General features: G+C 43.8%; 1 protein-coding gene across 1 annotated transcript in view; it reads right to left on the bottom strand.

The window, feature by feature from the left end:
* Dclk3 (doublecortin like kinase 3) overlaps window positions 1–21,652 on the bottom strand; it is a 34,651-nt gene extending 12,999 nt beyond the window's left edge. The window contains exon 1 of the mRNA XM_059267141.1: window positions 19,819–21,652. Coding sequence (XP_059123124.1) covers window positions 19,819–21,585 — 1,767 coding nt within the window. The 5' untranslated portion in view covers window positions 21,586–21,652. The remainder of the gene's footprint in view (window positions 1–19,818) is intronic.
* Between the last annotated feature and the right edge of the window lie 5,261 nt (window positions 21,653–26,913).

The following is a 26,913-nucleotide window of genomic DNA, read 5'->3' as shown; positions in this document are numbered from 1 at the left end:
GAACTTCTGACCAATTCAGAAGGAAATGACCAACTCAGGCTCATTCCCATTCTCTAAAGTGCTTTTCTTCCCTAGTAAACTCTCTGTTCCTGTCACTACCATGTGTCCTGGTCCAGTTCTTGTTCTGAGAACCTGGAAATCCCAGTGGGTACCCTGCAGAACCCCATCCAAGTGGCTACACATCATTGTCTCCTAAATTAACCTGGCCAAGAAGAAACCATAGTTTCAGACCCCAAACACGGTTCTGCCCACTCTGTGCAAAGAGACAGATGCCGCCTGAAAGAAACAACAGAATAATTTAGACTAAAAAAATCTAGTTAGGAAATAAAGGGAAAAAAATATTGTTGATGCCTGGAATCACCAGATGGACTATCTGCATTCATATTTACTAGGTAATTGTTGAGAAAAAAATGTTCCCTTCAAAAATATTTGCAAATATTTCCAGCCAAATGATCTGAATTAAAAGTATCTAGCCAATTAAATACACCAAAATAAAATGGATATTCCTATCAAAAATTAACTGGAAACTCCCAATTCCAAAGCCTAGTCCCACTGGGCCAGGAGAGACCAGATGAAATGTTCTGGAAAATTCAGATTTTCATTTGAAATTGTATTATGTTCAGTGTCCTGGATATGTTCTCAAAACATCACATCAGTTTTTAAATGATTGTATGGGCCTGTCTAAAACATAATATGCTGCTCTTTTTTCTTCATAACTCAGTTTTTCCCACCTGGAACTGTAGTGGTATTTTGTTTGTGCTCTAACAAATAAAGCTTGCCGGGAGATCAGATTGCAGAGCTAGCCATTAGTTAATCATAGACCACTAGTTAAGCCAGGCAGTGGTGGCATAGACCTTTAATCCCAGCACTTAGGATCTCATGCCTTTGCTCCCGGTACTTGGGAGGCACACATCTTTAATCCCAGCACTAGGGAGGTGGAGACAGGAAGTGATATGGCTGAGTGAAGAGCGGAATATAAGGCGGAAGGAGACAGGAGCTCACCCCTTTTTGGACTAAGGAGTTGGAGAGGTAAGAGGTGACTGTGGCTAGTTCCTTTAATTCTCTGATCTGTCAGCATTTACCCTGACATCTGACTCTGGGTTTTTATTATTAAGATCAATTAGAATTTGTGCTACATGGAACACCAACCATTGCTTAGAAGAACCAGTGTGGTCACCCCTTTTTGGACTAAGGAGTTGGAGAGGTAAGAGGTGACTGTGGCTAGTTCCTTTAATTCTCTGATCTGTCAGCATTTACCCTGACATCTGACTCTGGGTTTTTATTATTAAGATCAATTAGAATTTGTGCTACATGGAACACCAACCATTGCTTAGAAGAACCAGTGTGGCTAAGACTCTAGCTTCTACAGTCAGGGTTTCCTTAATAATCTCAGAGTTGTCTATTATTATTTTATTAACTATCTATTTTCTGTGAGAGGTGGTACACGGGCATGTATGTGTGTAGATAGAAGTACCCATGCAAGCATAAGGACATTGGTTCTCTCTCTCTCTCTCTCTCTCTCTCTCTCTCTCTCTCTCTCTCTCTCTCTCTCCTCTCCTCTCCTCTCCTTATTTAATGAGACAGGATCTCTCACTGGACCTGACAGTTTAGCTGGGCTGGTTGGCCAGCACCCAGTACCCACCTGTCTCCATCCTCAGACACAGCAATTACAGGTGCACAGTCATGCCCAGCTTTTATGTGGGTGCCAGGGATTTGAACTCGGTCCTCTTGCTTTCATAGCAAGCACTCTTCCCACTGACTGTCTCCTCAGACAAAGCTGCCATTCACTTCACTATATAAACAGCTTTGTTCCACTCCAGGGTATGAAGTGTGTGAGGGTTTGGGTTGTTTTGGTTTTTCAGCAGGCACCTTAACTCTTTGCTTCAGAACACTTCCTATCTCACCATCAGGTCAGACCTCCACCCAAACAATAAACTTGTCTAACACATCCCCCCCACCAGACACTTGTTCACCTTAGATCCTCTTTGCTGACCCAGAAGTCCATCCCTACCTGCTTTCTCAGCTCGCTTTCTGAATTCTCTAAGTTATGATCCTAGGACTCCTCCCAAGTCCTTGTGGGACTTGGTTTCTGGGGTAGGGGTAGGTAATACTCAGGACTCTCATTTGACCAAGCAGCTGAAGAACCCATTAAGTGTCTGCTTCACTGCCTCTGTCTCAAGGCTTTTCTGGCTTTCCTGGGTTTGGAAGCAGTCTGTCCCAAATCACTTGCCCATGGCTCACTCCAACCCACATCTCCAAGTTTATCTAAATTTGCTGTTCTGGGCCATGTTCTTGCTGGGCTGGTCCAGGCCCTCTGCCTGACAGGATGCAGAGATGGCTGCACACAGCATGAGTGACTGACTGGTTTGTCTGTGTCCATGTCCCCCTTTCCAGTCATCGAAAGAATGTCCTGCTTTGAATTCAGGCAGTGTGCACTAGTGGTGTGAGCATCAGATGACCACGCTTGTGCCCTCAAAACCTCAAGTGAACAAAATAATTTTTTCAGACAGGGTATCATGTAGACCAAGCTATGTAGCTCGGGATGACTGTGAACTTCTGACCTCCCACCTCCAGATCCCAAGTGCTAGGATTATAGGTATGTACCAGCATGCCTGATTAATGCAGGGCTGGGGATCAAACCCAGGAACTTGTGCAGTCAGTACTCTATCAACTGAGCTACATCTCTGTCAGGGATGTAATCAATTTGCCTCCACTCTGCACTTCCATAGTATGTCAATTTAAACATGGTTATGCAATCCATCATGAGGTACATACGTATCTGTAATCCCAGCACTCAGAAGGATAGGGATTTCCAGCCAGCTTCCTCTGTATGGCAAGGAAGACCCTAGCTCAGAAAAAAAAGAAAGAAAAAGAAAAAAGAAAAAAAACAAGCATTCAAACAAATAATAAATAGATGAATAGATAAATAAAAAATTAAAAATACACTTCTACTCTCTGAGCAGAAGAGGGCAGCAGAGTACAGACCAACGGCAAGGCACCCTTAAACACTAGATTTGGAATAGGCTTACTTATTTCTGCTAGATTCCTGCTTGAATCTTCATGGTTCTTTGGATCATTTCCCTCCAAAGTACATTTCCAACTAATAAGAACTAAAACAATCTTAGAAACTACATCATGTCAAAATGCCAACGCCACAATCTAATTTACACTTGAACATAAAAGGTACCGTAATCCTTGACCATCATGTTTACAGCCGCTGTTCACAACAGCCAGGAAAGAGAACCAACCTAGATGTCCATCAACAGAAGAATGGTTACGAAACTCTTTCCATTAACAGAAGAATGGTTAAGAAACTGTGGCACATGTACGTACATGATGGAACTTTATGCAGCCATAAAGAAGAATGATATGACAGCCAGAGAAAACATGAACAGAACTGGAAATTATTACTTTAAGCAAAGCAACCTGGACTCAGAAAAACAAAATGTGACATGTTCTCTCAAATACAGACTCTAGACTTTATTTTTTATGTGTGTGTAGAGAGAGGGTGAGTACAGGTCGTACTAGAAAAGAGACTCCTGAGAGGAGAAGAGGCTTCACAGGATGGGGAGCAGGAATGGGGGCAGATAAAGAAAGAGTAATAAAATACCAAGAGGAGGGGGACCAGCAAAGGTAGGTAGAGGTTCTAGGGAGAGGTGTAGGTGTAGAGAGCCGTGCACGGCCGCCCCGCAAAGATGGCACCGGCGTCCGGCTTCCGCCTTCCGCCTTCTGCCTTCCCGATGGCAGGTGCTCCTTATTTGGCTAAGGCTAGGATCTGGCTTGCTTCCGCGCACCTGGACCTAATCTGGCTTGCTTGCGTATGTCTGACCCTATCGGCATTGTCTACGTGGCACTACGGGGTTGATTGCCCAGTGGCTATAAAGGGTGTGGGCTGGCTTTCCCCAGGGAGGAGGAGAGAGAGAGAAGAAGATGGCTTTCCCCGGGGTCAGAAGATTGTCTCAAGGTTCCTGAATAAACTGCTTGGAGAAGAGCCTGGTGTTGCGTCTTCCTTGCTGGTCGAGGCGGACGCGACATGTAGGGAAGGATGATCAGCAAAAAACAAAAGATTATGAAAACGTCCTAATGAAACTCACCACTTGGTATGCAATTTAATTTTTTATCATCTTCTAGTCAGGGAAACAAACTCAGCTTTAATCTGAATATACCAGGGAGCACAGCAGCCCAGAGCACAGCAGCCCAGGGCACTGTAGTCCAGGACACAGCAGTCACCAGGTTGCTTTCTCTTTTCAGCCCAGCATCTAGTTCAGAGGGAAGCCTGTTGAGGGAGGACAGTCAGACATAGGTGCTTCCTAAGTTGGATCTGATAGCTTTGTATTTCACTGCATGTCACATCACCACTGTCATCTGAGAGGATGAGAATCAAACTCAAGATGAGGAATAGGACAGACTCTGCCAGCTCCAATTGGACCAAGAGGCTAGTCTGTTCTCCTAGCTGATCACCCCAGCCTCTAAGCTTTAGGCCCAAGGGCACAATCAGTGCCCCCATAACCCCACCTATTGCAGCCCCAGTTGCAGGCCAGCAGGCAGGCCTGACCACCACCAACCCCCGCTGGACCCTGTAACCTACAAGCCCTAATCCACCCCCCAAACTCACCCATCCTCCAAGACCACAGCTACTCCCTGAGACACAGACTCTGCAAGCTCCAGTTGGACCAAGAGCTCTGATTGGACCAAGAGTGGCTATCTGAGACACAGACACCATTTACACCAATTGGAGGAAGAGATGGGTAGACACCAGTGCAAGAATACATTCAATAACACAAAGAGCAATATGACACCACCAGAACCTAGCAGTTCTACATCAATAAGACTTGAACATCCCAACATAGAAGCAGCAAAAGAAAACGATCTTAAAATTGATTTTAAGAAGATGATAGAGGCCTTTAAAGAGGAAATGAACAATTCCCTTAAAGAAATTGAGAAAAAGACCAACAAAAAAATCAGAGGAATTCAATAAATATCTTAAAGAAAGCCAAGGAAACCAAGAAAAAGCAACAGGTGAAGGAAACAGTTCAAGACCTAAAAATTGAAATAGAAACAATGAAGAAGACACAAACCAAGGAAATGCTGGAAACAGAAAATCTGAGTAAATGAACAGGAACTACAGATGCAAGCATAACCAACAGAATACAAGAGACTGAAGAGAGAATCTCTGGCATTGAAGATATGATAGAGGAAATAGATTCATCAGTCAAAGAAAACATTAAAGCCAACAAAGTCATAACACAAAACATCCAGGAAATCTGGGATACCATGAAAAAGCCAAACCTAAGAACAGGGATAGAAGAAGAAGAAGAAGAAGAAGAAGAAGAAGAAGAAGAAGAAGAAGAAGAAGAATACCAACTCAAAGGCACAGAAAATATATTCAACAAAATCATAGAAGAAAACTTTCCCAACCTAAAGAATGAAATGCCTATGAAGATACAAGAACATTACAGAACACCAAATAGACTGGACCCAAAAAACAAGTTCCCTTGCATCATAATAATCAAACCACTAAACATACAGAATAAAGAAAAATATTAAAAGCTGCAAAGGAAAAAGGCCAAGTAACATATAAAGGCAGACCCATCAGAATAACACCTGATTTCTCAATGGAGACTCTGAAAGCCAGAAGGTCCTGAATAGATGTTATACAGATACTAAGAGACCATGGATGCCAGCCCAGACTTATACCCAGCAAAACTCTCAATCACCATAGATGTAGTAAACAAAATATTCAATGATAAAACCAGATTTAAATAATACCTATCCACAAATCCAGCCCTACAGAAAGCACTAGAAGGAAAAATCCAACCTAAGGAAGTTAGATACAACCATGAAAACACAGGCAATAGATAATCCCACACCAACAAATCCCAAAGAAGGGAAACACATAATACTACCACCAAAAAATAACAAGAATTAACAATCACTGGTCATTAATATCCCTTATTGTCAATTGACTCAGTTCACCTATAAAAAGACACAGGCTAACAGAATGGATACAAAAACAGAATCCATCCTTCTGCTGCATACAAGAAACACACCTCAACTTCAAAGACAGACAGTACATCAGAGTAAAGGGCTGGGGAAAGTCTTTCCAGTCAAATGGACTTAAGAAGCAAACTGGTATAGCTATCCTAATATCTAACAAAATAGACTTCAAACTAAAATTAATCAAAAGAGATCGAGAAGGACATTACATATTCATCACAGGAAAAATCCACCGAGATGATTTAGTTCTGAACTTTTATGCCTCAAATACAAGGGCACCCACATATGTAAAAGAAACATTACTAAATGCACATCAAACCCCACACACTAATAATGGAAGACTTCAACTCCCCATTCTCACCAATGGACAAGTCTGCCAGACAGAAACTTAACAGATAAATAAGGGAACTAACAGACATTATGACTCAAGTGGTCTTAATAGACATCTACAGAACATTCCACCCAAACACAAGAGAATATACCTTCTTCTCAGCACCCCATGGAACCTTCTCTAAAATTGACCACATAGTAGGTCGCAAAGCAAATCTCAACAGATACAAAACAAAAAAATCAACAGATACAAAAAAATTGGAATAACCTCCTGTATTTTATCAGACCACCATGCCTTAAAGTTAGAATTCAACAACAACACAAATTACAGAAAGCCTACAAACTCACTGAAACTGAACAATGCTCAACTGAATCACCACTGGGCAAGGAAGAAATAAAGAAAGAAATTAAAGACTTCCTAGAATTCAATGAAAATGAATGTACAACATACCCAAACTTATGGGACACTATGAAGATAGTATTAAGAGGAAAGTTCATAGTGCTAAATGCTTACATAAAGAAGTTGGAGAAATCTCACACTAGCAACTTAACAGCACACCTGAAAGCTCTAGAACAAAAAGAAGCAAACTCACCCAGGAGAAGCAGATGACAGGAAATAATCAAACTGAGGGCTGAAATCAATAAAATAGAAATAAAGAGAACAGTACAAAGAATCAATGAAACAAAGAGTTGGTTCTTTGAGAAAATCAACAAAATAGACAACCCCTTATCCAAACTAACCAAAAGGCAGAGAGAGGGCATTCAAATTAACAAAATCAGAAACGGGAGACATAACAGCTGACAGAAAAGCCAGAGAATCATCAGGTCATACTTCAAAAACCTGTACTCCACAAAATTTGAAATCTAAAAGAAATGGACAGTTTTCTGGATAGGTACCATATACCCAAATTAAATCAAGACCAGATAAACAATTTAAATAGACTTATAACTCCTATGGAAATAGAAGCAGTCATTAAAAGTCTCCCAACCAAAAAACGTCCAAGGCTAGATGGTTTCAGTGCAGAGTTTTATCACAATTTCAAAGAAGAGCTAATACCAATACTCCTCAAATTGTTCCACACAATAGAAACAGAAGGAACATTGCCAAACTCTTTCTATGAGGCTACAGTTACCCTAATACCCAGACCCCACAAAGATGCAACAAAGAAAGAGAATTACAGACCAAACTCCCTCATGAACATTGATGCAAAAATACTCAATAAAATATTGGCAAACCGAATCCACAAATACATCAAAAAAATCATCCATCATGATCAAGTAGGCTTCATTCCAGAGATGCAGGGATGGTTCAACATACAAAAATCTGTCAATGTAATCCACCATAGAAACAAACTGAAAGAAAAAAACTCATTATCATCTCATTAGATGCTGAAAAAGCCAAATCCAACACCCTTTCATGATAAAGGTCCTGGAGAGATCAGGAACACAAGGAACATACCTAAACATAATAAAGGCAATTTACAGCAAGCTGACAGCCAACATCAGATTAAATGGAGAAAAATTCAAAGAGATTCCACTAAAATCAGAAACAAGACAAGGATGTCCACTCTCCCCACATCTATTCAATATAGTACTCAAATTTCTAGCTAGAGCAGTAAGACAACAAAAGAAGATCAAAGGGATACAAATTGGAAAGGAAGAAGTCAAACTTTTGCTATTTGCAGATGATAGGATAGTCCACATAAGTGACCCCAAAAATTCTACCAGGGAACTCCTACAACTGATAAATACCTTCAGTAATGTAGCAGGGTACAAGATTAACTCAAAAAATCAGTAGTCCTCCTATACACAAATGATAAATGGGCCTAGAAAGAAATCAGAAAAACATCACCCTTTACAATAGCCACAATAATATAAAATATCTTGGGGTAACTCTAACTGAACAAGTGAAAGAGCTGTACGACAAGAACTTTAAGTCCTTGAAGAAAAAAATTGAAGAAGATATCAGAAAATGGAAGGATCTCCCGTGCTCAAAGATAGGTAGAACCAACATAATAAAAGTGGCAATCTAACCAAAAGCAATCTACAGATTCAATGCAATCCCCATCAAAATCCCAACACTTTTCTTTACAGATCTTGAAAGAACAATAGTCAATTTCATATGGAAAAACAGAAAAAACATAGGATATCTAAAACAATCCTTTACAATAAAGCAACTTCTAGAGGCATCACCATCCTTGACTTCAAGCTCTACTATAGAGCTATAGTAATAAAAAAAAACAGCTTGGTATTAGCATAAAAACTGACATGTGGACCAACTGAATTGAATTGAAGATCCTATGAACACCTATGAACACCTGAATCTTGACAAAGAAGCCAAAACTGTACAATGGAAAAAAAGAAAGTATCTTCAACAAATGGTGCTGGCATAAGTGGATGTCAACATGTAGAAGATTGCAAATAGATCCATATCTGTCACCATGCACAAAACTCACATCCAAGTGGATCTAAGACCTCAACATAAATCCAGCTACACTGAACCTGACAGAGGAGAAAGTAGGAAGTAGCCTAAAAGCATTGGCACAGAGACCACTTCCTAAATATAACACCAGTAGCACAGACACTGATAGCAACAATTAATAAATGGGACCTCCTAAAAATGAGAAGCTTCTGTAAGGCAAAGGACACAGTAACTAAGACAAAAAGACAGCCTACAGAATGGGAAAAGATCCTCACCAACACCACATCTGACAGAGGGCTGATCTCTAAAATATATTAAAGAAAGAAAGAAACTAGACAGCAAAATACCAACCAATTTAATTTAAAAAATGGGTGACAGATCTAAACAGAGAATTCTCATCAGAAGAATTCCAAGTGGCCAAAAGACATTTAAGGAATTGCTCAACATCCTTACTCATCAGGGAAATGTAAATTGAAATGACTCTGAGATACCATCTTACACCTGTCAGAATGGCTGAGGTCAAAAACACTGAAGACAGCTTATGTTGGAGAGAATGTGGAGCAAGGAGAATATTCCTCTACTGTTGGTGGGAGTGCAAACTTGTACAGCCACTTTGGAAATGAATATGGCGCTTTCTCAGAAAACTGGGAATCAATCTACCTCAAGACCCAATGAAACCACTCTTGGGCATATACCCAAGGGACACTCAAGCATACTGCAAGGACACTTGCTCAACTATGTTCATAGCAGCATTACTCATAATAGCCAGAACCTGGAAGCAACCTAGATGCCCCTTAACCGAAGAATGAATAAAGAAAACGTGGTACATACATACAATGGAGTATTACTCAGCTATAAAAACAATGACATCATGAAATTTGCAGGCAAATGGATGAAACTAGAAAATATCATCCTGAATGAAGTAACCCAGACTAAGAAAGGCAAACATGGTATGTACTCACTCATAAGTAGATATTAGGTGTAAAGCAAAAGATAATCAGACTACAACCCACAGTTACAGAGAAGCTAGGAAACAAAGAGGACCCTACGAAGGACGTACAGATCACCTTAGGAAGGGGAAACAGAGGAGATCCCAATGAGTAAACTGGGGATGAGGTGGGGAATAGAGGATAGGGGATGGGAGGTGACAACATAGGGAATGAGATGGTCGAGCTGGGGGAGGAACAGAGTGGGAGAGCAATGAAATAGATATTTTGATAGAGGGAGACATTATGGGGTAAGGGAGAAACCTTGTGCTAGGGAAATTCCCAGGAATCCACAAGGACGACCCCAGATTAGACTACTAGCAACAGTGGTGAGGGTGCCCGAACTGGCCTACCCTGGTAATCAGATTGGTGAATATTCTGTCATCATAGAGCCTTCATCCAGTAACTAATGGAAGCAGATGTAGAGATCCACAGCTAAGCAGCAAGCCAAACTCTGGGAGTCCAGTTGAAGAGAGGGAAAAGGGATTATATGAACAAGGGGAGTCAAGATCATGATGGGAAAATCTACAGAGACAACTGAACCAAGCTCAAAAGAACTCACAAACTTTAGACTGACAGCTGTGGAACCTGCATGGGATCAGACTAGACCCTCTGCATATGGGAGACAGTTGTGTAGCTGGGTCAGTTTGAGGAGCCCCTGGCAGTGTGATCAGGATCTATCCCTGGTGCATGAGCTGGCTTTCTGGATCCCGTTACCTATGGTTGGACACTTTGCTCACTCCTGATAAAATGGTGAGGGGCTTGGTCCTGCCTTAACTGAATGTACCAGGTTTAGCTGTCCCCCCATGGGAGAACTTACTCTGCTGGAGGAGGGGATAAAGGTGTGGGGAGGCAGGGGGGAGGGATAAGAGAGGGAACTGTGGTTGGTATGTAAAATGAATAAAAAAATCTAAAGTATTTTAAAATCTAAAAAATAAATAAATAAAGATGAGGAACAGTGGCTTCTCACTCGCCCTGATCCTGTCTCAGAGATTAGAACCCCAGCCCAGAGAAAGGCTCCATTATCACATATGGTCAAACATCTCAACTTAAAAAACACACAGCCCATTTCTACACATCCCTTCAGCCGCTGTTCCTGTTCCATTTTGTGATCTCCTTTGCACACACACAGAGAGAGAGAGAGAGAGAGAGAGAGAGAGAGAGAGAGAGAGAGAGAGAGAGAGAGAGAGACCTTGAAATAGATGTCTGTATACACCGGGTGCAGCTCTTCAGCACCCATGAACTCAGTCATGCTCACATTCCTCTAATTACCCTGCAATCTCTTTCCTCCATCAAAAAGATGAATCTCACACTAACTAGCTGCAGATAGGAAACACCAGAGTCCTCTCTCCTCACCCACCATCCCAACCATTCACAGGTCAAGGCATCACCGTAGGATGACCACCTGTCTCTATTCACTTCTACTGAATGCCCAAAATCAACCTCAGCATCTCCTGCTGGAGCCCAGCAAGAAGCTTACCATGGTCCAGCTGCAGATTCCTCCCCTGACCTTACATAACCTGCAACAGACAGGACTTCCAGAAGAAGATGAAACAGATCCTTCTAGAAGAGACAGACCCTAAGGACAGCTAGATCTTGGAAACTCATGGAAGAGATTTGCTGAGCTGCTTTCTCCAACTAAAAGAATTTTGAGAACTATAATCTTACAACCTCAAAGGGCTCACAAGAACACATTCTCCTAGGAAGGTGACAGCAAGATATTGCCAGTATTCACCCTAACAAAATGACTTGAACTAAAAGCCTGTTTCACTTCAGTCCCTCTTTATTTCAGATTATTAATAATATATAATATTATCATAATATTAGTAATATATTTAATCCATGTTTCTTCATTTAATGAAGTATAACTAATGAGATATGCTGCATAGTTATTACCAATTTTTAAAATTGGTCATACTTGGAGCATTAATAAGAAAAGAGGGGTATATGGCTAGCTTCTAGCTAAGGAGAAGAGTTAGAGCTAGTAGAAAAAATACTATGTAGATCAGGGAGAAATATTATCATGGAGTCCTTCTTGTATATCATATCAGAAGGGAGGGGAGGAGAGTGTAGGGAATTAAGGTCAACAAAATTATGGAAGGAAGAATGGGCAAGAAATGTGTTGGGTCATCTCATTCTAGGCTTTCCTTATCACCTTAAGGACACATATCAGTGCACAATCCCAGCCACATTCAGTAGTTAGACAGCTAGACAAATGTCCTTCATCCCAAGACCAACGAGACATGAGAAAAAGGACCTCCCTCTGTCTTTACGCAAGCTATGACCTGGCCCACCACACCACCACCTTTTCTTCTGTTCCAAGCTCTCAGAGATGCAGCACCTGGGCTGGGGAACACTGATAAGATCCAGGAAAATCCACTCTTTGTATGTCAGCAGCTGATCATCCACCCATCTCATGCCTCCCAGCACCTTTCCAGAACAAGACTCTGCTCTTCCCTCCCTGTCCTACTGGAAGAGATGCTTCTAGAATGACCACACTCCAGCCACAGTGCGCCTCTTCCATCACTCCCCTGCTCACCCAGCTGTCTTAGCTGATGATACCCAGCCTGGATGACTATACTCCCCATCCTGGGTGAACTGGTCTAATCTCCATCTCTTGTCATCTCCTGTGTCTTCCTCCTTCCTTCCCTGGGACTCAGTCAACACTATGCAACCCCTCAAGGGATCACATAGTGGCAGAAGAAGCAATTAACATGGATATTTCTGCAAGCTGGAAATTCTCATAATTAAAACTTTGTTTGCAAGATCTCAGGAGTCTAAATAACCCTAAGGGAAGAAGAATTGTAATATCAGGAAATGAGATCAGTGGGATCAGATGAACTTGGCAATACAGGCCTGAAACGTTACTCCAGGGCCTAATTAGTAGATGTAAATATTTCTGTTGATTAAAACATCATGATAAGCAGCCACGTTCATTAAGAGCTCTTAGTGTGCTCAGAAAGTGTCTGTAAAAGCAGCTGCAGTTACAACCCACTGCTCAGTCAGAAGTTGATGCTAAAATAATCATTTTCCCAGGCTTAGAAAAGACAGGTCTAACAGAGACCCAGCAGCCATCCTGTAAAGTAAGGAAGCATTCAGGAAGGAAGCATTCATTTGACAACACATTTAGGTAAGTGAAGAACACCAACTGATGGATGGTGATCACCATGGCAACAATGATGAATATTGAATCTTAGAAAACCAAACAAATCTGCAACATAATTATCCTATCAACAAACTTGGAAATGGTACCCATACAACCAGCAGTTGTCAAGTCCAGCATAAACCTCATCTTTGTCTGAAAAAAAAAAACAAAAAACAAAAAAAACCCTAGCACTGGACAATGTTTAGGCTCTGGACATGATATGCCAAATTTTACTTAGTTAGAAAAAGGACAAATGTGTTTCATGAGTGTGATAGACATACCTGTTTCAATAAGTGCATACTGACAAATCACCCAGGAAGAGCAATGCATTAAATCTTCCACAAAAGATAGCTCACACATAGCTTTCTGCTGTTTTTAAAGCCATACATGTGCACATACACACACACACACACACACACACACACACACACACACACACACACACACTGCTCTATTTGGAGAAAATAAAACAGACTTTCAAAATCAGAACAAGTTCTGAATGCCAACTGGATTGCTAGCAATGAACAAATCATGTTTGAGCTGAAAAATTATAACCATTCACCTGCACAAGACTTGTATACACACACACACACACACACACACACTCCACTGCCTCAAAGCACTAAAAGATGCCAGCTACGATATTTAATTCCATGAAAAACTGTACCTGCCTGAACTTTCACAGAGATCTGTCCACATTGAGCACATCGCCTTTACTGTTTCTACTGCCCAGAGCAAGTTCACATGCTCAGCCACCGTGGAGCTCACTCTCCAGTGAGATACTGTCGGCAACTCCATCCCCTCACACTGTGAGAATAGACTGAGCCTCAGACCGATTCCAGTACATGGTTAGAAAACACAAGGTAAGCCAGTTGTCCCCAAGTGAAAATAGCCCTGGGGGACACCTGATCTCACATGTGCAAACTATGGGCATGTATTAACTGGTAGAGTGCATCAGTGGGCATGTATAACTGGTAGAACGCATCAGTGGGCATGTGTAGGAAATGCCAGCTCACAGGACCTACCTGGACTCTCATATGAATCCCCCCTGCTTAAAGGATTCAGTGAAAACAGCAACCACAAGATCAGGCTCTGGACATCACATGTGGAAAATGCCTCAGCTCAGACCCAAAAGACAGACAACAAAAACGGGCAAGCGGCAGGGCCTGTGACTCAGCTTGCAGAGCGCTTGCCTAGCACACATGAAACCCTGGGTTAGATCCCCAGAACTCCATAAACCAGGCCTGTAACTGCAGCTCTTGGGAGATGTAGGCAGGAGGATCTGATGTTCAAGGTCATCCTCAGGCTACACAGCAAACTGAAGGCAAGTCTGGGATACATCAATGAACACATCACCCAAAAAATATTGATAATAATAATAATAAAAAGTTCTTCAAAGCAGTAGGAAAGGGACAAGGACAACAACAAATATAAAAATTCCACTTCCCCAAGAGAGTTACTGAAAACTAATTCAGACCATGCAGGCAACCAGCCAAATTATTCTTGCAATTCTATTAAAGTTGGCAAAAACAGTAGTGCCTGAGTTAATGGTCAACATAAACCTCATTTCACCAGAAAATGAGCTTGACTCAGTCTGCCTTCAGCCTGCTCATGAGGGCAGTTCAGGGACACAGCTCTGCAGCCATGCACATTAAAGGAAACATGCTCAATTCCTGACCCCTTTGTCCCATTTTTTTTTTAAAGGCAACTTATTGGCATAACTGTCTCCATTCACTATCACTTTGTCTGCAGGAACTGGTCTCTGAGTGTACCTTCATGATAAATGCCTGGGCACCACAGTCCTTACTATATGCTGATCTTAATAGAGTGCTTGCTGCTTCCCTGGCATGAAATGATGATGTCCAGCTAATGTCTGTTAAATGTCTACCATGTGGCAAAATTGTCCTCGGGTTCATGGTAGAGTCTGAATAAAATCGTGCCTGTAGTCATGGACCTGTCTTTCCAGTGAGAGAAGGAAGAAATGAAAGGCAATGTAGATGGGAGACAGATCAATTGGTAAAAACACTTGTGCAAGCCTTATGATGTGAGTTTAACCTCTGGAAAAGCCAGATTCGGGGGCATGGGCATGCAATCCCAGCACTCCTACAAGAAGGCGAGGACAGAGATGGGAGAAAGGCCCAGAAGCCCCAGGGCCAGCTACCTTGTAGCACACAGAAACAGTAACAAGAAAGATTGCCTCCAACAAGATGAAAGGAGAGAACCAACTCCCCAAGTTATCCTCTGAGTACCATGTGCGCACCATGACATGTGCACACCTGCAGTCACATACATGCACAGTGCACACACACACCACAATAATAATAGTAATAATAATAATAATAAATAAATAAAATATTTGTGTGCTGGTTGATTTTATTGGCTTGACAGAAAAACCTAGAGTTCTCTGGGAAAAGAACCTCATTAAGAAATTGTCACCGGCCGGGTGGTGGTGGCGCACACCTTTAATCCCAGCACTTGGGAGGCAGAGCCAGGCGGATCTCTGTGAGTTCGAGGCCAGCCTGGGCTACCAAGTGAGTTCCAGGAAAGGCGCAAAGCTACACAGAGAAACCCTGTCTCGAAAAACCAAAAAAAAAAAAAAAAAAGAAAAAGAAATTGTCACCATTGGATTGCCTGTAGGCAAGTCTATACAGCACTTGCTTAATTAATGATTGAAGTAGGAGGGCCTAGCCCACTGTAAGAGGTGCCACCCCTGGGCAGGTAGTTTTAGGTTGAATGAGAAAGCAGGCTGAGCAAGTCATGGAGAATAAGTCGGTGAGTGCCCCTCCAGGCTGAGCAAGCCACAGGCCAGCGAGCAGCACCTTTCATGGTCTTTGTTTCAGTTCCTGCCTCCAGGTTCCTGCCTTGAGTTCCTGCCTTGAGTTCCTGCCTTGGCTTCTTTCACTGAACTATGACCAGGATGTAGAAGCCAAATAAACGCTCTCCTTCATAATCTGCTCTTGATCGTGTTGTTTCATCACAGCTAGTGAGATGGCTCAGTTGGGTAAAAGTGCTTGTCACTAGGCCTCAGTTCCATCTTCAGGACCCATATGACAGAAAGAGAGAATTGACTCCTACAAGTTGTCCTCCCTTGAAATGTGGCATGCTCATGCTCATCTTCTACCTACCTCCCTCAACACACAATACATAAATAAAAATGTAATTCTACTTTTAATAATTTTTAAAATTGTATAATTTTATGTGTATGAGTATTTTGTCTGCATGTATATCTGTGCACCACATGGATGCCTGGTGCCCAAAGAGACCAGAAGAGAACATTGGATCCCCAGAATTTGAGTTACAGATAATTTGGGAGCCATCATGTTGAAATCAAACCCAGGTCCTCTGAAAGAACAACCAGTTCCCTTAACCACTGAGCATATCTCTAGTCCTCTAATAAATTTTCCTAAAAATGAGATGTAGAACATATCAGGTGGTGACAGAACCTGTCAGGGGTGATCAGAACTTGTCAGGTGGTGATCATAAAGTGTCAGGTGGTGATCAGAATGTGTCAGGTGTGATCAGAATGTATCAGGTGGTGATCACAGCTATGAAGAATAAAGGGAGACAAAGATTCCAGATGATGACAGTGTGAGATTTGTTGTTTTGACCAAGACTCCCAGGGATACAAAAGACATGTTGGGTTCATTAGCTCACTGCAGTAAGAGGGAACACACTCTGCTAGAATCTTCATTTAACTCAGAGAGCATCCAAAACACTCAGAAGATTGGAACTATGTTGGGTGATTAGGGACAGTTCAAGAAAGCAGTTGGCTTTGGGTTGGGCAGGGTCAGGATGAGTAGTTCCATGGTGTCTCTCTGTTGAGATAGGGCATTAGCCTGCAGGTGGTGGCACATGCCTTTACTCTCAGCACTCACCAGTTTGTGGCCCGGCTAGTCTACAAAGTGAGTTCAAGGACAGCCAGGGCTACACAGAGAGACCCTGTCTCAAAAAACAATCAACAACAATAGATAGGTCATTAAAAAGAACAGGCTCGTCCTTGAAATAACCAACGATGACCTTCAAGTCCTGATTCTCCTGCCTCTACCTAACAAGTGTTGGGGTTACAGGCATGCAGCACCACATCTGGCTGTCTGACTGGGGTTACAGGCATGCAGCACCACATCTGGCTGTCTGACTGGGGTTACAGGCATGCAGCACCACATCTGGCTGTCTATGACTGGGGTTCAGGCATGTAGCACCACATCTGGCTGTCTATGACTGGGGTTATGGGCATGTAGCACCACATCTGGATGTCTATGACTGGGTGTCTTGATCTCGTGTGAAGGCAGAAGAATGAAGCAATAGTCTTGATAGTCGTCACAGGGACATTTAACCACATTCACAACTTAAACAATGCATTCTGACATTATTACAAAGAGATTTGTTTTTGTCTTGATCCACCCAAGATACAGAGTGGCCCTCTGGGAAGTAGGTGTACTGTGACATTTTATGTTATACAGGAGAGTATCACAGCCAACCTGGGTTAATGTGCTGACTCTTTCATGTCAGGGGGCCTCTGCTTTTTCTCATGTCTATTCTCACTCAACCTCCCAAGATACTACTGTTAGTGTTCTTTTCCTATTAAATCAGGAAACTAGAGCTAAGAAGATGACCCACTGAGTAAAGATCCTTGACAGACTAACCTTGGCAACTTAGGCCCATCCTTGGAAATGAAGTAAAGGTGGAAAGTGAGAATTGATTCCATAAAGCTGTCCTCTGACCTCTACACCTGGTGCCATTGCATGCATTCCCTATTCCCATCTCTCTCTCTCTCTCTCTCTCTCTCTCTCTCTCTCTCTCTCTCTCTCTCTCTCTCACACACACACACACACACACACACACACACACACACACACACACACACATATACACCTTAAAGATTTAGTTGCTTAACAATGTACATATATGAGTGTATTTCTGTGCATGTATATATGTGTTCAGGTGCCTGGGGAGGATAAAAAGGGTGTTAGATCCCCTGGAGCGCAGTTACAGGCAGTAGTTAGGTGCCAAACATGGGTGTTGGGTCCTCTAGCAGCAAGTATCCTTAATCACTGAGCCATCTCTCCAGTACCAGGAAAAAAAAAAATATTTTAAAACAACAGAAATCAGGAAACTACATGTTATGCAGCTATTTCTTTCTAATCAAAACCTTCATTCTCAGAGAGGTCAAAGAGGAAGGCTCAGGACTCATGAGGTTTAGAAAGTTACAAGACACAGGCGGTCCCCCTACCCCTCTTAACCCCCCCCCCCAGGTTTTATAAAAAACGGCAAAAAACTGCTGGAGAAGAAAGAAGAGACTCCTCTGTGAAGCCTTCCCAGGCTGAGCAGAGCTCCAGGGTGTAGCTTGGGTGAGTCATCACCATCACCACCCATGCTGGGGTAAGCGGGATGCAGCTGCCTTTGAGTTACCCACAATCCTCTGAGGAACTTCTTGGCCACATTTGTGGTGATAGATTGTGTACCCTAATAAATTTGCCTGAAGATCAGAGAACAGAACAAGCCACTAGATTAAACACAGAAAGAAGCCAGGCAGTGGTGGCACACACCTTTAATCCCAATATTTGGGAGTCACACACCTTTGATCCCAACACTTGAGATCTCATGCCTTTGCTTGGAAAGCACACACGCCTTTAATGCCAGCACTAGGAAAGTTCAGACAGGAAATGATACAGGTAGGCGGGAAAAGGTGTAAGGAGACAGGAACTAAAGTCTTTTGGCTGAGGAAGGCTTTTCAGGCTGAGGAGTCCTAAAGGTAAGAGGTGGCTTGTTCCTTTGTCTCTCTGATCTTCAGGTAAACTTATTAGGGTACACAATATATCACCATATACATTCCTCTAAGTAACTCCAACAAAATCATGGGTTCACTAAGCTAAACTTGGTTGGAATCATTTGTCTGTTGCTTGTGCCCTGTCTGGATGGCACAGGATTTTGTTCATGTCTCCCTAGGAAGAATCACACAACACTAAGGTCCAGAAAAGATAAGGACTTCATCTGGACAAACAAACAAACAAACAAACACTAGGAAGCAAATTTGGAGGGCCTGTCTTCCTGTGCTAGAGAGTCTTATGTCAACTTGACACAAGCTAAAGTCATCCAAGAGGAGGGAACCTCAATTAAGAAAATGCCTCCATAAGATCAGGCTGTAGGCAAGCCTGAAAGGCATTTTCTTAATTAGTGATTGATGGGGGAGGGCACAGTCCATTGTGGGTGGTGTGATCCCTGGGCTGGTGGTCCTGGGTTCTATAAGAAAGCAGGTTGAGTAAGCCATAGGGAGCAAGCCAGAAAGCAGCACCCCTCTGTGGCCTCTGCATTAGCTCCTGCCTCCAGGTTCCTGTCCTGTTTGAGTGCCTGTCCTGCCTGACTCCCTTCAATAATCAACTGTGATGTGGAAGCATAAGCCAAATAAGCCCTTTCCTCCTCAATTTGCTTTTGGTCATGGTATGTCATCCAGCATAGAAACCAAGACACTTCCCCACCAGTGTCATGCAATCCACACACAGATATCTCCAGATCTGCAGACTGGAAACTCCTTGGCAAAGCATTGTCCTCAAAGAGGACACAGGGAGGGTCAGATGGTAGTCCCAAAGGTGGAGAGGGAGGCGCTTGAGGGAGAAGCGCCACCACCAGTAGACATCCATTGCCTATGCCAGAGGATATGTAAATATTCAAGAAATTAAGTCACATGGCCACCATCAAAGCAAACACATTTATCTCCTAGAGAAGAGGAAACATTTTGACTTATTTAAATCAAAAGGCTTATATTTCCATAACAATCAAAACAAATTTATTCAGCAATTTAGGAACTATACGCAAGGTTTTAAGTACTGAAATAAGCACATTAAAGTAGCATAATTCTCGAGCAGCATGATGCAGCTGCTATTCATTCTCTCCTACATTTTATAACTCCCTCTCCAGTAACAGCAAAACTCCCGGCTTACCAGAAGGTTTTCCGGTTTCAGATCCCGGTGGACGATCTTCTTGTCGTGCATGTGGACGAGGGCCTTACACAAGTCTGTGACCATGAGTGCGGCATCAGGCTCTGGAAACTTTACACTTTCTATGATGGCATCAAAAAGGTCCCCTCCTTGAACATACTCCATGATCAGGTACATCTCCGCTTCTGTTTCATAGACCTCATGCAGTTTCACGATATTGGGGTGAGAGAGACTCTGAATAATTAAAATCTCACTGTCAACTATGTCCTCCTTACCCTTCAGCTTGGACTTGTCAATAATCTTCATGGCGTAAGCCTGCTTGGTCTCGCGGTGCTTGCACTCTTTCACGACGGCAAAGTTCCCGTCCCCAATGACCCGACCGATTTCATAGTGCTTCTGCACATCAGCTGAGATGATGCCCAGCGGCCGCAGCTTCCGGCCACTGGGCCGTTCCGGCTTGCTCTCTTCCAGCTTCGTCTTAGGCTCCTTTTCCAGCACCGTCCTCCTTCCTCCTGCCCCACCTGGCTTCTTCTCGTGGTCTGTTTCCTTCTCCTCCCCTCGGGTCCTGGGAAGCTGCGGGGGTTCGGCCTGGTGCTCTCTCAGAAGCCAGGCGCCATGCTTATCCCTGCACGTGTGCCTGGGGTCTTTCCTCGCATCCACCAGCCCCTCCTGTACAGCTGGTGGACCTTCCACGAGGTCCTTCTGGGCCTTGGCTGCTCCTTGAGGGTGACTTTCCTGAGGTTCCGAGCCTCTGTTCTCTTTCTTGTCTGAGTTGTTGCTGAGTCTCCTAAGCTCCTGAGGGGGATTCCTGGGGCTGCTCCGGTGGCTATCACCCTTCCATCCTTCCTCTCCATCCGTTGAGTTTGCCTCAGAAGCCCTCCTGCAGCTCTTGGTCCTCACCAGCTTCTCCGAATCCCACTTCTGACCCCTCCCCAGGTCCAGCTCACTGATGCCCAGAGGGCACCGCTCCCTCTGCAGGCCCAGCTGCAGCTCTCTTTCTCGCTTACACTTTTCACACCTGACGATCTCCCCGGAGGTCTTTTCGATCTCCACCCCCAGGTGCTTCTCTCCACTTGCATGAGTCTCCTCCAGAGTGGCTTCCCTGGGTGTTGGCAGGGCACCAGGTTCTGCTTCCTGTTTGCCTCTTACCCACTTCTTCTGGGCCCTCACCTTGTCTTCCAAGGCCAGCTCTGTAGAGGTCTTGCCCTGATGCCTGGTGACTGTCCTGCTCCCCATAACCTCATTACAGCTTCCCACCTCTCCACAGCGGTGGCCTCCTTTTAGAAGCTTGCTGGGAAGTCTGCTTCTCAGCCTTGGGGAAGCGGCTCTGCTGTGCGGGGCCAGGGCAAGGGTCCGGTTCTTGGGATACAGCTCCTCCATAGCCAACTGGATGCTCTTCAATGTTAGCGGCTCTTTGCCCATAGCTATGAAAGCATCCCCCTCCCTGAAGAAATCAGACACACTCTTGACTTCCCTGCCCTTGAGGGTGAACAGCTTCCGCACACGGTCACTCTTCCACCGTGGAAAGCCCAAGGCTTCAGAGATGTCTGCTAGGAGCTGCTCAAAGGTCTGCACTGACCGCCTGTTGAGGAGCAGGGTGGCCTTGCGGAGGGGCTGCCCACCCAGCTTCACCACCGTCACCACCCTGGGCTTCAGCGGGCTGTGCTCAGCACGGACTGAGTGAAGGCCACTCTGAGGATTGAACATGGGCATGACGGCACCACGTGGCCCCAGGACAGGTTTCTCCAGAGGTCCTCGCCCAGCAGGCATCCAGGAGCTTTGCAGCTTTCGCTCAGAAATCTTGGAGCTTAAGCATTTTAGAGAATGGTCACACGGGCCTCGGTGGCCTGCAACAGGAAAAAGGCAAAGGAGGTTGGTTAGTCAAAGTGGGTTTAAAGAATCCTTTGGACTTCATCGGACTTGACTGATGAAGGTGCTGGAAGTGTAATTCGGTGACAGAGCATCTGGCCAGCACATGAGAGAACTGCTTCATGTCGCAGCCACAATATATACATATGTGTGTGTGTGTGTGTGTGTGTGTGTGTGTTATATGTGTATATGTGTGTTATACATGTATATGTGTGTTTGTATATATGTATATGTGTGTATAAATATTGCTATTCTACTGTCACTGTTTAAGTATATAAAATGATGGACCTTTAAACATTATGTCTTAGCTTCAATCTCCTCCATGAAAGAACAGGAGCCTGGAACTGAGTTAGCAAAAGGCTGAGGTGGCTCTTTTGCAGAGACCTCCCCTGAGCCAGGCCACACCTGGGACCTTCTGGAGTCATAATCTGGTCCATTGAACACAAATTAAAGCTCCAAACTGTCTACCTAGGATGCAACGTGAAGCTAAAACATTCCAGAACTTCAAGGGTCTCTGATCCTTCCCATCCTTTTGCCCAGCTAGATTTTCACCTCCTACAGGGAAGGCAATATGAGAAGAGGGTATGCCCAGGATTTCTATCCTGGAGTGACCCCTAACTATGTCTATAGACTTGGGCAAAGCATCTGTGCTTCCATGTCCTTCATCTATGACAGTAGGTAGGGTAACATTTCCCTCCCAGTTTTGTAGAGTAAATAGGAAAGTGATTATAGTTCATTTAACAAAATACTGACACTTATCAATACCGACTTTCCAATCTTAGTATCGGCTTTGTGTTATCATTTCATTCAATTAAGGTATAAGTCTGTGTGCACAGCTTTGCCTGGCATCATAAACAGGGCCGGGCCAATGCGCTGGGAGAGAGGAGGGTTTAAGGCTGTAATTGAGAGTCTGCATAAAATGTTGCTGTAAAGATCTTGATTTCAATCCATATAAAGAAACCTCATTCTCTAAAAGATTTTTTCCCTCCTTATTTAAAATAGAATGTATCTCAGTGCTACAAAGTGAAATTAACATGTACAATATACAAAGCCCTGAATTATATCCCAATACAGTAACACAAACTTGAAACCCCAGCATGCGGGATGCTGAAGCAGGAAATTTGCCATGAGACTTGAGGCTAGAGCCTGTGTCTAGGCTAGCAGGCTACAAAATGAGACCTTTTCTCAGATAAACAAGGCAGGCACAGCAGCACACGCCTTCAATCATAGCACTCAGGAGTCAGAGGCAGGTGGATTTCTGTGAGTCTAACACCAGCCTGGTCTACATAGTGAGCTCCAGGCCAGATGAGGGATACATAGTGAGACACTATCTTAAAAAAAAAAAATGTGGTTAGAGAGATGGTTCCATGGTTAAGAGTACTGGCTGCCGTTTCAGAAGATTCTAGGTGCTGGGTTTCCAGAATCCCTATAGTGGCTCACAATATGTCATTTCAAAGGATCCAACACACATACCTCCTTGGCCACCAGGCATACACATGGTGTACATATTTTCATGTAGGAATACATCCATGAACACAAAATAAAATAATAATAAAATTAGTTTTAAAAGGTTAAAAGCAGGGGGCAGAAGAAATGGCCCAGTGATTAAGAGCACAAAGTGGTCTTGCAGAGGACCCAAGTTCAATTTCGAGGACCCAAGTCCAGCACCCATGTCAGGCAGTTCACAACCACCTGTGACTCTAGCTCCAGGGGATCCGGCTCCTTCTTCTGGCCTCTCAGGTAATGGCACTCATATTTGCACAAACCCACATGCAAATATTTTAAAATAAAACAAAAAATATTTTTAAAATAACTATATTGTTCAAAGTTTCAAAGTGATTACCTGTAAATGTATTTCAATCCACCACAGCAGAAACCTCATTTGCCAGGGATGGACAGCTTGGCCCACATGTCCACGCAGAATGTGTTTTGTTTTTTAATTATAACATACAGTCTGTTCTGAGACAATTTCTCTCTAGGCACATTGTCGATCAGATGAGAAAGTAAGAGCTGGCACTGATCTTCCCACATGCCATGAATTTATGAGTGTGACAATCACAGTTACAGTGGAGGGATTTATTTACGGGCATCTGTTATACTTCTCACAGTTACCCTGCCCAAGTCGTAGGCAGCAGGAACACTGATCTGAACTCCCTGTGTTATGGACCTGAAGAAGGTTATGATAGAAGGTGACCATGAAATGCATAGGTATGTGTGAAGAGCTGATGAAGAGCATAAGAAAATAAGGAAACTTGTTTCCTCGTGCTCTTCGTATAGGATAGGACCTTGATTCAGACTTATCAAACTCTTGGTACAGAGAACTGTTATCTCAGCCAATATCCCAGGTAAGGGCTTTCCCAAGTAGGAGTAGAGAAAGGATAAGGTAACCCAAAGGATCAAATATTGGCAAGGATCAGAGACCACTACCAGAAAGTCAAGAGGCAGATCAAATGCAAATATGAGAAGAAAGAGGATCAAGAATTATTGAAGGACAGGAGTTAACTTGAGCCTTCAACACTAAATGGGAAGAAGGCCCCTAGTAGAGGGGACCAGGACCCTGCCATGGAGTTGGACAGTTGTCCATGTGGTCCTGAGGTTACCACAAATAAATGTAAAACTCAAGGTGGAGCAGAAAAATTTTGGAGAAATGGTCAGTCTCTACATGAGAGTGTCAAGCCAAGGGATGATACAAGCCTTGACTAGAACAGTATTGGAAGGTGGGAAAGTAGCAAGCTCTGAAGAAGCCCTGAGAAGCAAAATTCCCAGCCCTGCCTTCAAAATCCATGGGCTTTGCAAGAGAAGTGTCCTCTATTCCAGGGAGAAAGAGAACATGGGTCCTCAGAGGACAACCAGGCAGACACAAATCTGTAAACACACTGGTGAAGGTGGACATTCATCATGGAAGGAGGCTTAGAAAGACCCCAGAGAGGTCTTAGATGGTGCATCAGGGTGGTGTGAAGTGGAGCTCATGAAACAGGACCCACACTGGATGGCTTCCACACTGGAGAGCAACTTAGGATAATGAAGATGTGAGCCCTAGTGGGACCTGCATCCTCAAGAGCCCAAACATCGGTCTTCTGATGGGCAGTTTGACCCCAAGGTACCCAGGCCTGGATGGAAGAGGATAGATTGTCAGGACAGCTGTACTTAGACTTTTTCAAAAGACTCTGTCCAAAGCTTTCATAGATCCCAGGAAGTTGAGAGAGCAAGCTGATGGTACCACATCTCTGAACCAAGAAGACAACCGAGGACACAGTCAAATGGAATGTAAATACAGAACAGTTCAGTTTCCACAACAGAACATCAATTATGCCCAGTCTACTACCTAGACACCCATATCATTGGAAGCACCATAGTCTAAAGGAAGACAGAGAACTGCTTCTCATACACCGTCATCACTGGTGACATGCCAAGCTCTCCCAAATGTTGCCACCAGCGATCTTTACCGCCCTTATGACACTGACTGAGACACCCAAAGGGAGATTAAATTTGCTTCTCTACTATTACCTTAGAAGTGCCTCTACTTTGCATTGGTTTTATCTGCTGACCCACTAGTCACCATTTCCCTCAGTGCCTCCCAGCACAGAGGCACAGCACCTGACTGGCTCTCTGTGAGTGGCACCTGCCAGTCCTTAGTCTGTTCTGCCTGACCGTTGGCAGACATCTTCCTAAGCTGTTCATGACAGCCATAGGAGAACTGCTGTGACCCCTATTGCCTCCAGTGTTCCTGGGCTCCTTAAAGACAGTGTCTCTGTAGCTCAGACTAGTCTCAAACTCCCTATGTAGCTGAAGATGGTCTTGAAGCCCTCAGTCCTCCTGCCTCTACCTCCTGAGTGTTGGCATTACAGATGTGTGCCACCATGCCTGGCTTCTGGAGTATCTCTAAGTGAGCACACCTTTCCTCACTTTAAAGGTCTATCCCTGAAACCTTTCAAAACGCCTGTTCCTTCTCGCTCTCTCAGTTGGTTCCCGGTTCCCATACATCACACTTCCACTTACATCTCTGTCACACTTATTGTCTGAAAATCATCACCCCCTTGTAGCCAGAAAGCAGGCTCCTCTTTCTTGGAGGTTCTAGGACCTCAGGATACATCCTAAAGACATCCCAGGACAAAAGAAAAAATAAAAAAAATAAATAAATAAAAAATGGAGGCACCCAGACTGTGAGATCTCCCCTCCTGTACCTACTGCCTCCCTGAGTACCTACATTAATATTTAAGCCAACGGCTTGCTGGTTAATTTCCAATTTGCTGTGTTCTGTAGTCCAGGCCCTCCTGAATTCCAGAGTACACAGAAACCACCTGAAGCTTGTTAAACATACACTGGTGTCCAGTCAGTCTTCTGGAAATGGGTTCCAGAATTTGCATTTCTCATAATCGATGTTACTGGTTCCTGCCCCACACTCTGAGTAGCAAAGATAAAGAATCAAAATCCAGGATCTCCTAGGAGTGTTGCTTGTCTGCAAGTGTTTAATTTTATAGTGAGAAACTAGTGATATCAAAACATGCCACCAAGAACAGTGACATGGGGCATCCAGCAAGGTTACCTTCTACAGGGAATAGCAAACAGGCCCAGACTTGAATGTACACCTTTATTGGCACCAGTTGCCACAAGAACAGGAAGGCTAGGGAATGGCTGGAAAACATTTTTGTGCACAGGCTCCTGAGATCCTGGGAGGAGATATCAGGCTCTATGTCTGAAGAGGGAATAGAAATTGGGGTGTAGCTATGCTGGTAGGGTACTAGCACTCATGAAGCCCTGAGTTCTGTCCCCAGTACTGCATAAGCCGGAGGTGGGGTGCACATCTGGAATACCAGCACTTGGGAAATGGAGGCAGAAGAATCCAAAGTTTACTTATCCTCTAGTACATAGCAAGTTTAAAAACAGCTAGAGACCCTGACTCAAACAAAAAAAAGAGGTGGGGGGCAGCATGGTGCTTATCCAAGTATGTTCACCAATCCTAGAAAGTTGATTCAAGAACCACAGAGCTACAGGGAGAACGGAAGGGGGAAGAGGCCAAATTTCCAAGGCTTGTGTGAGCTCTGGACTCCAGGTGACCAGGTAGATGTGAGAAGAACCACCCCTGCCAGCCACTCTGCACAGGCCCAGCAGAAGCCATGGAGAGAAGGCGGCAGGAGAGCAACAGAGGGAGGAGTCAGAAGTTGCATAGCAACGGGGGTGGGGCGTGGCGGGAGGAGCCACAGTATATCCAAGTGATTCAATGCTCTG

Source organism: Peromyscus eremicus, chromosome 7 (genome assembly GCF_949786415.1).
Source record: "Peromyscus eremicus chromosome 7, PerEre_H2_v1, whole genome shotgun sequence".
NCBI classification, from domain to species: domain Eukaryota; kingdom Metazoa; phylum Chordata; class Mammalia; order Rodentia; family Cricetidae; genus Peromyscus; species Peromyscus eremicus.
This window is presented reverse-complemented; position numbering and strand designations above follow the sequence as displayed.